Source organism: Stegodyphus dumicola, chromosome X2 (genome assembly GCF_044657685.1).
Source record: "Stegodyphus dumicola isolate Sdum_Otavi_A_Nest chromosome X2, ASM4465768v1".
Lineage (NCBI taxonomy): Eukaryota > Metazoa > Arthropoda > Arachnida > Araneae > Eresidae > Stegodyphus > Stegodyphus dumicola.
This window is the reverse complement of record NC_140781.1, coordinates 160595172-160604768: the sequence shown is the minus strand read 5'-3', so window position 1 is coordinate 160604768 and position 9597 is coordinate 160595172. Positions and strand designations below refer to the sequence as shown.

General features: G+C 29.8%; 1 protein-coding gene across 2 annotated transcripts in view; it reads right to left on the bottom strand.

Moving 5' to 3' along the window:
• Positions 1–200: 200 nt before the first annotated feature.
• The window catches only part of LOC118201974 (calpain-5-like), a 155829-nt gene continuing 146432 nt past the window's right edge, over positions 201–9597 (bottom strand). Inside the window, exon 14 of one of the 2 annotated variants that reach the window (XM_035374123.2) lies at positions 201–8303. In XM_035374123.2, the coding sequence (XP_035230014.1) occupies positions 8121–8303 (183 nt within the window). In that variant the 3' untranslated portion in view covers positions 201–8120. The remainder of the gene's footprint in view (positions 8304–9597) is intronic. The other variant, XM_085809711.1, reaches the window with a different exon arrangement.

Genomic DNA, 9597 nt, shown 5'->3' with positions numbered 1-9597 from the left:
AGCACAATACACACTAGACCTTACCTAACAACACACAAATAATTTTCACATAATGTATGGAACTATGAAGCAGCATATATATATATATATATGGAATAATTTTATGATTTATATCCATGTTTATAAAAATTTTGCAAAAGTATATCAGGAACTTTAAAAATGCTGCTATATGTAGTGCTTAATGAATAAACAAGAAAATGAAAAGCTTTAAGATTTATTCATGAGCTCAGGTACAATATAAAATGGGATGACAGGAAAAACAATGCAAATCTTACAACCAGCAGAATTTCTGATGAAGCACAAATGTGGCATAACATGAAAAGATGACAAAACATCATCTCTTTTATTTGTTTTTCATAAAAACAGACCAATAAAAACATAACCCTATAATGAAACTAGAGGTTAACAAATAAAAATTTATGTTCGAACATTATTTTGTAAAAATAACCATAACATTTATATTCTACAGTAAAATATTAGCTACCTAGAAATGTGGTTAAAATTCAGGATGCATTATTTCAATACTTTTGAATTAAAATAAATGTGCAGGTTTAAATTTACTTTAAGCAATGTACATAACAAGAAATTTCATACTATTATGATCTGGATAAAAAATATAACAATAGATGCATCTACAGAATATTTTGCAAAGGCTTTCTATTATGAATAGCAGGAAAAAATAATTAAATGCATATTAAAAAAACACTACAACATTATGTGAGGTGCTGCCTTAAAAGTTTCTTGTTTAACATGTGATCAGAACTAATATTTAAAAACAAGTAAGGAAAAAAAATGTGCTTGCTTTCTTTCATAACAAAAAAAAAAAAAAAAAATAAATAAATAAAATCTAAAAAAGACACAATATTATTTCTTCATGTACATATGAGCAAATAACAGAAGTACTTGTATATATAATAATAGCATCGGTTTTAAATAACTTTATTGAAAAATATCTCAACACTGATTAATATATTGCTACAATTCAACAAAATATAATGATGATGTTAATTCAATACATAATCTCGTTATGCATGAATGTTTCAAGATAGATTGAAAAAGATTTGTAAAATGTGTACAAAAAGACATACAAAAGCACAACATTCTACTTCATTCTCAAAAACTGAATTAAAAGCGAAAAAGTTAAAAAAATCTCACTGGTAGAAATATGACAGTATACAATCCTAAATTTTGCCCAGCTGAATTTAATTTCATAATTGATGAAGATTATATCTGCTTAATGAAAATCATAAACTGATATGCTTCTCATATAAACATAAAAATATATTAGTGATGAGGAGAGATGGAGAATTAATCTGTGGAATTGGAATTAAGTAGATTCAAAAGCAAATACATCCAGTTCAGTTTACTGATTTTTTTAAAGTACCACTTTGATGTAGTACAATAAATGACAAAATTACAAATCAGCACAAAATGCTAAACTCTAGAGAAAAACGTAAGTATAATTCTTTTTTTGCAAATAATTTTTCTTTCCCCCGCATTCAAATATGATTTTTTTAAAAATCCCCATTTGGCTCTGTCAATGAAAAGCATTTAAAATCAAAAAAAATATTCTTAGAATTTACATTTAAAAATGATACTTATAACCAAATTTTTTTTTAAAGTTTTGACTCTGAAAATAAACATAATTAAAATAAATATACCAACAGTGTAATTAATAACCTTGCATGCTTTGTACCTTTCTTAAGCGGTCAATAAAAAGAAAACTATTGTTTATTTATATGAATTCCTTAACACGAATCTTTTAAACCAGCCTATTTAGAAAAATACATTATGCTGAATCAGAAAACAATATAAAGGATGCTTTACTTATGTCAAAAAATAAATTGATGGAAAAACTAATAAAGCCTATTTGAAATGAAGGAGGGAAGTAGAAATTTAGTTTTGTTAATAAGCATGCATATGTAGTTCACTTTTTTTGTCCAACCTCTTTTTTCCTTGAGTTAGTAATAAGTTTTTTTTAATATCTTTTATCATGAAAGCTGGTAAAAAATACATGTAAATTAATAAAATGGAAATTATGTACACAATTTGTTTCAAGACTATTTATACCAAGTTTCATGTGTGCCTATTCTGCTATTTTTCTATATCCACATTACTTTATTACACAACTTTTCTTTGGGGAGGGATGAGTTCATGATTTTTGTGAGAATTATCAATTGCCTAAAAAAAGAACTGGTTGCATTTCATCAACTTTATCCTACACATAAACAGCTATTTTTCAGATTGAACACAGCTACTGCTTCCCACAAAATGAAACCACAGTAAATGAACTGTCATGAAAATTGCCTACAAGTAAATATTGAGTATTTTAAAAAGCAATCCCCCCTTAGAACTACTCAACATGAGGCAGTAGTCAAAAGAAAAGTTTAAATACGAATTATGTGCAATATGAACAAATTACAACAGAATATTAAAATGAAATGAGTTGAAATATATACAGCAGAGTCCCAGTTGGCTGGCTTTTAAACGAGAAATGGATCTTAGGCCAGACAAACAAATAGCCAGTTAAACCAGAAAAGTAAAAGAGTATTTATAGGAAGTAAATCAGTTTAAAATACAAGTACAAATGCTGCATGCACATGATTATTAAATATTTAATTTTTTATTAAAATCTCACTAATTGAAATTAATATAAAGTAAATAAAAGGAACTAATGAAAGGTATCTTCATGAAGCAATTCTAATTCTAAAAAGCACAAATAACAACCGCTAACTGAAGTACTGGCTTGAAAATTTTCCAAACTGAAAGTAGTTACCTATTTTACTTTTCGAACAAAATAATATGCAACCCTCAGTATAGTACATTATACATTTCCCAGAATTTGGGAAGAGAAATTTGAATCCTTGGGGGAGTCAGAATGTAAACAAATATATACAGGGCATCTACTAAAAGTAAAAAAGTATTTACATGGATAATCATAATATGCAGTTTACATTAAATGCATCCAAGTCAGTTACATCAATAAACAACCCTACAATTCCATATGTCTTTCCAAATGCACAAAAATTTGCTACTAATGACAGATTTCATAACAGATGAAATTTGCATGTCGTAAAATTTTAGCTTTCAATAACTTACCAAAATACTGGGGAAAAAATTATAAAAATTAAGGGTGCAAAACTCTTTCAGTTTTATACCAAACTGAATGGATAGGTACATAATGAGTCTGGAATTTGAATATATGCCACATTAACAAAATTAATTTCAATGGGAAATATGAAAAAGAAATTTAAAAAAGCACAAATATTTTGCATTCATATGGGAAAAAAATAAGAAAGCTGCCTTTGAAATTAATTTGTTTAAAAGTAAATATAGACAATATTATATTATTGTCTATGTCTCTTAATATTCTTTTTTTTCAATCAATAATCACAATATAGTCTTTTAATAAACACACACAAATGAAGACTAATAAGGAACACAATGAAAAATTGGCAAGTTGTGCAAAAGAGTTGACAACAGAACAAATGCACAGAAACTTGTTAATGACTAAAAAGGTGTGCAGCCATTTAAAACTTTACATCTCCCAAAAAAAAAACAATGCCCTTACACTTAGAAACAAATGCAAGTATTTTTCACTACATACAATTTAATCATGCAGAAGCACAATTCTTTCATATTGAACTGTGCAAAACTTTTAATTCATTTATATATTTTACATCTTAGATTAGGCTATGATTAATAAAAATGCTGTAAAAAGACAATGCTACCTTAATATCACAGCTTTCTTTTGCAAAAAATTACACACAAGCTTAGTAAATGCTTGGCTTAATGAGGAATTGGCTTGAAGTAGGAATATAAAAGTACAAGTCTGACTTGCATGATTAAAAATTATTTTTTGAAGTAAGCTACTTCTTTTTTTAAAATATAAAGGAATAATTTTCTTTATACAAATCATAATTTTAACAATAAAAAGAGTTGCAAGTTGCTGAAACTTTATTCAATAAAACATTGGAAAGTGCCACATTAAAGAAAAATAATTAATATCATTTATGATTACGTACAGTAAATTTTTAAAGTGGTGAAGTTTATGAGGACGGAGAAGATATTCGATATTTAAAAGAACTTCCAAGCACACCAGAAAATTAAAAAATTAACATTAATTTTCTGTGGAAACTTAATTCTTATTTACTTAAAATTCAATATCAAAATAATGCCTAGTAATAAAAATATCAAAAAGAAATACATTTAATTTACATTAAGAGCTTAGTGCACAACACAGCTATAAATGCAAAATATAGTTAAGTTTTTGACATATGCACTCAATCATTACCCCCAAAAAATCTTTTAATGTTAATTTGTACTTTCAATCTTTTCCACCAGGACATTACTCTAAAACAGATCAAATGATTCGCATAATTTACTGAAATTTAATGCATCCTTTACAAGCATTTGTGAACACAGGCAGAAATTACGTTAAAATACACTGCTATCCGCATACAATAATAAATTTTGATAAAATAATTCTATAAGTATTAAATTATTTAAATTCTATTATATTTTCATAAATAATTTATAAATTAGTAAATTCTATTATATTTTCATAAATAATTTATAAATTAGTAAATTCTATTATATTTCGAGAAAATAATTGTCAACTATTCTAAAAAATGAATTTTCATTCATATATCAGAAGAGCTGACAAGACAGTTATTTCCTGGCATTCAAACAATGGAACTCTAACATAAATTCAAGTTAAATAAAATACAATTATGACAATGAATGTTCTTGTCAATTATTATTGAAGTGCATGGAAATTTACATAAAGAGAAATTCAGGTCGATCAGATTGAAGATACTCAATTTCACTTATAAAAATCAAAATTTATTTGGTGACATTGATTAAAATATAGAACATTCAATACAGCTATAACATAAATTTTCGATTTTAAATAAAAGATGTTAATAATTTTTAAAAGTTATTAAAAGTTATCAACTTCTCTTGTACAATGATAATTAAAATTGAATCAACTTTTGTTCCTCTATTTTTGTCTTTAGCTACCATTTTCCTTAATAATTATTTCTATTTTTTATAAAACACACAATATTTTTAAATAATTTTTTTTCATTTATTTTCACTTAATTTTATAATCACTGAAAACACACATTCACCGATTTCTCAATAACCTTTTTGTTTTTCAAATACAGGTAGCCCTCCTAGAACACGGTATCCTGTAACACGGTTTCACTATAACACGATTCATAAATTACGAGAACCCTCCTACAGCATGGTTTCTATCTAACATGATAAGAAAATTGCCCAAGTTTAACGAACTCCGCACAAAGATTTTCCAGATTGAGCAAAGCACCCATACAGTAATTTAACACAAAAGAATCCTTGTTTTGTAAGTTCTGCCAGTTAAACCAGTTCTGCCAGTTGTCTTCCAAGATCCGGTAACCGTAAGAACAAATGTCCTCAGGGAGATGAGCCATGTGGTGGAGAGCGACGGTTGAATTCTTAACCGGTAATGGAGGAAAATCATTTCCTTCCATGATATTCAGAGCCCAGTAGCATAACAGAAACAATACCCAGTCTCAAGATAGCACAATCACCAGATAACAAAGAAGAAACCTCACTATCGCAGAAGGTGAATAACATGAGGTCACGATAAGTGTTCTAAAACGCACAACCTGCATGTTCGGTTTCCAAAATTTGAATCCTCATCTCCACGGCCTGAAAACAAAAGTGTCTCATATTGCTGGACGGCAGTCTGCACCTAGCTACAGTGTGTCAAAGAATAACTTTTTCGTCTTTAAGATCTTAAGTTTCAGTCTCAAAACATGTCTGATAAAGATAAAACAACATTAAAGAAAAAATTCATTTCTTTACAAGTAAGGATGCAAATTTTGGACCGTCTTTTAAATAGAGAAAAGGCATCTCACATTGGAAAAACTTTTAATTTGAATGAAGCAACAGTCCGGACTATTAAAAAAATGAAACAGAAATAAGTAGTGCAGTTGCTGCAGTATCTTCGACATCCGCAAAACATGCAGTTCACCTCCAGGGGCCAATAATTGAGAAGATGGAAAAGGCATTCAGCATTTGGATTCATGATAGCTGCCAAAAAAGAATCCCGTTTAATGTTAATATCATTAAACAAAAAACACTCAAAATTTTCAAGCATCTAAAAGAACACGGAGAATACTCTGTCAACCCAGATTTTGCGGCAAGTAAAGGTTGGTTCGAAAATTTAAAAAAGCTTCTCGCAATTTATAGCATAAGAATTCAAGGAGAATCTGCATCGGCTGATTGTGAAGCTGCTAGGACGTTGATTATGAAGCTAAAGATTGGCTTTTAAATTGTTTTGTGCCAGACGCTTAACGTTATTTAAGGCAGAAAAACCATTGGAACAATATGTTATTTATATTTTTAAAACATATTACATAAGAAGAGCATTGCAGTGTATTTTAGACATAACCGATTCAAAATTAATTAATATAATGGAAGCTTGGAAGACATATAGGACAACACTGTATTGACATCGTACTTTGTCTCCGAAAAAGTCCAAAGCATCAACGTTAAATGCATGTTAGAAGATGATATGGCCCTCTTCATTTGAAATAGAAAACGTGTGTTAATCATCAGAAAATGAAATTGGTGACTTATTAGAAGTTGCTAAATCAATCGGAGACGAAGGTTTTGTCAACATGGCTATTGAGGACGTTCAAGATTTATTTATTAGAGGAAAAAGAAATTGACAAAGCAGATTTGATGGAAATGGCATCCAAAGCCAGACACTAGCACTAACGAAGACTGTGCAGTTAATAACTTAGCATTTAAAATAATTAAAAGAAGGCCTAAGCTTAGCTGAAAATCTCGAATAATTTTTCTTGACTGCAGATCCTTCCGCTGAAATAAGCCGAAAATTCAAAAGGGGGTTGCAAAATGGTCTAGCTTCATACCAAGAAATTTACATTGACCCAGTAAGAACTAGTAAGCAAAGTAAAATTACAGATTTTTTAAAGAGGGGAAGAAAATGCAAGAACTTTAAATGAAGAAAGAAATTCTGAAAGTGAAAGATATCTCATTCTACCAAAAAAATTTTCTCGTTTTATTATACTGAGCAATAACAACGAAAAAATTTATTAAACTAAAGTTGCATTAAATTAAAATATGTAATATTTTTTCTTTTGTGTTGTACACATGTTTAATAAAAAATAAGCTGTTTATGTGGAATTAAAAAAATATTTGTGTTTGATAAGTTTTCGGAACGTAACCCCCCTTTTTATACTGGCTCTGGATCTCATACAATACAGCTTCACACAACACTGTATTTTCTAGGAACCTATCTACCGTGTTATATAAGGGTTACCTATATTAAATAATCTCTTAAGACATCAACCTGCATCTTAAAAATCTTTTTCATTATAAGTCTAAATATGTAATTTAATGTAGTAAAAAAGATAAAAATATTTAATTTCAGGTGCTTATAACAATGACAAAACAATATCAGCTAAATTAATTTCTCAAAATTAAGTTCACAAAAGTTTTCAAATAGTGTGCAGATATTAAAACAAATTTTATGAATGAAAAAAACTGTAAAATTAAATGCAATTATACATGAAAAAATACACATAGAAATCACAGTTATTTCTATGATGCAAATTGATTTCCAATTTCATGATTAAAAAATATGACTAGGAACAGTAGCACCTCATTATGTGCAGAAAACATTGATCAGAAAGTGAAAACATTATACATAAATCAGGATTAATGTTTTAATATAATTAAAAATAATATATGTTTACAAGAGCAGTTCATTAAAAAAATAAATTCCTAAATCTAGTTATATTTAATATACTTTCAATGGGATGGAACAAGCTGATAACCAGAAATGAACATAATGGTTTACCAAAAAAAACTTGCATTCAAATAAATTTCAGAAGGGACTGAAAATTTAAACACATACAAAATACCTCAGAAATGTAAAAGTAAGTTCCCAAAACATAAAAACATACTTTGATAAAAATTGCAAATATAAAAAAGGCACATAAACACATCAAACCTGTACATATGCACTATTACACTTTTCAAATAGCAGTAGTAAAAATGTAGAGCTTGAGCAAATGCACACATATTTTTAAAAGAAGTCAAGGCTCTTAGCAAAATAAAAGGTCATCGTAGGTTGCTATTTCAACAGTCACAATACCAGGTTTTTTAACACCCTTTTCCTGCAAGCGCCCAAATAGTTCTACTTCCTTGACAACTGGTTCAGGATTTAGAGGTGCTTCTATAGATGCTTTACCTAAACAAGTGTCCATGACAACATTGCTGTTCCAAACCTGTAAAATTAAAAAAATAATCTGGATGAAGAACTTACATGATTACATTTTCTATTAAGAGTACCAGGCGACCAAATGCAGCCATGCGGTAAATAAATCAACACAGGTTCAAATCCGAGCAAATAGCCAAGCTGATTCTCGGTGTTATTTCCATATATAACATGAAAACAAGTGTTTCCATTAAAAAGTCCTCCATGAAGGCCTTCCTCACTAAGGCAGATAGCCCTCATGTTTTGCCATAATCCTAATTCAAAGAGTTTTAAGATAAAGAGTATAAACAACATATACAAGATATCCATAAATGTTGTTTACAGTCTTTACATGCTGGTCTGACAGTCTATGATGAACAAATTTTCCACAGGAAATTGTGACAATGACCAACCACTGTTAGAGGGTAATGTTTGCAGATATATTGGAGAGTGGAAAGCTATATCTTCTTAAGTGAAGATGTTGCAGAAGAAGTATGCATTTGCTCAGTAATTGCAAACTGGATGGAAGGCATTACATTTATGAGGTCATGGATAACCATGACATATGTAAAAGATTAAGTGAAGCTGAAGCTTTCCAAGTACACACCCCATTGTGCACATTTCCCGTAGAGGAAACTGCTGTACAAGAAATTGAGAGGAAATCCTAAACAAGCATCAGAGCTATCAGACATGACTTGGGTATGCCCAAGTCTTGTTCCCAAATGCTTTCAATTTCCTACAGCACAGCTTTTGCTATGTCAGGGGTGCATGCAGTATGTTGCCAGTCAATGTGACTGCTTACTTGGAAAGCACCAGAATCAATCTGCGGTGCAGTCGTCCAAACAATGGATGAGTTGACAGATGTGTTCACTGGGAGTGTCTATTCTTCCATTAAGGACATGCTCTTGGTACACGTGTCTTGTCGACTTCCATCCATGGCCCCATAAATGTAACACATATTAGCTAATCCATCATTATTGAACCCCAATGCATTTTTCTCCTCCATCATTTCCATCTGAAATGAACCAGCTTTGCCGCACTTCACCACCCAGCAGTTGGTCACAGTTTTAGACACAATTTCCTACACAAAATTTATTTGTCATAGTCTGACAGACCAGCACATAAAGCTTGTTAATGACCTGCATTTTTATACTGAATTGTAATTCTACCATAACTTTAAAATTTATGAGACTGTAATTTTCTAATTGGTTTAAATCTTAATTTTCCAAAAACAGATTTTTGTCTATCTCATCATTAACCCCTTCGAGGCAGGTAGCGAAAATGTGCGCTTATCGCGGAGGCCGGCAGTGTCTTCCGCGAGTGTC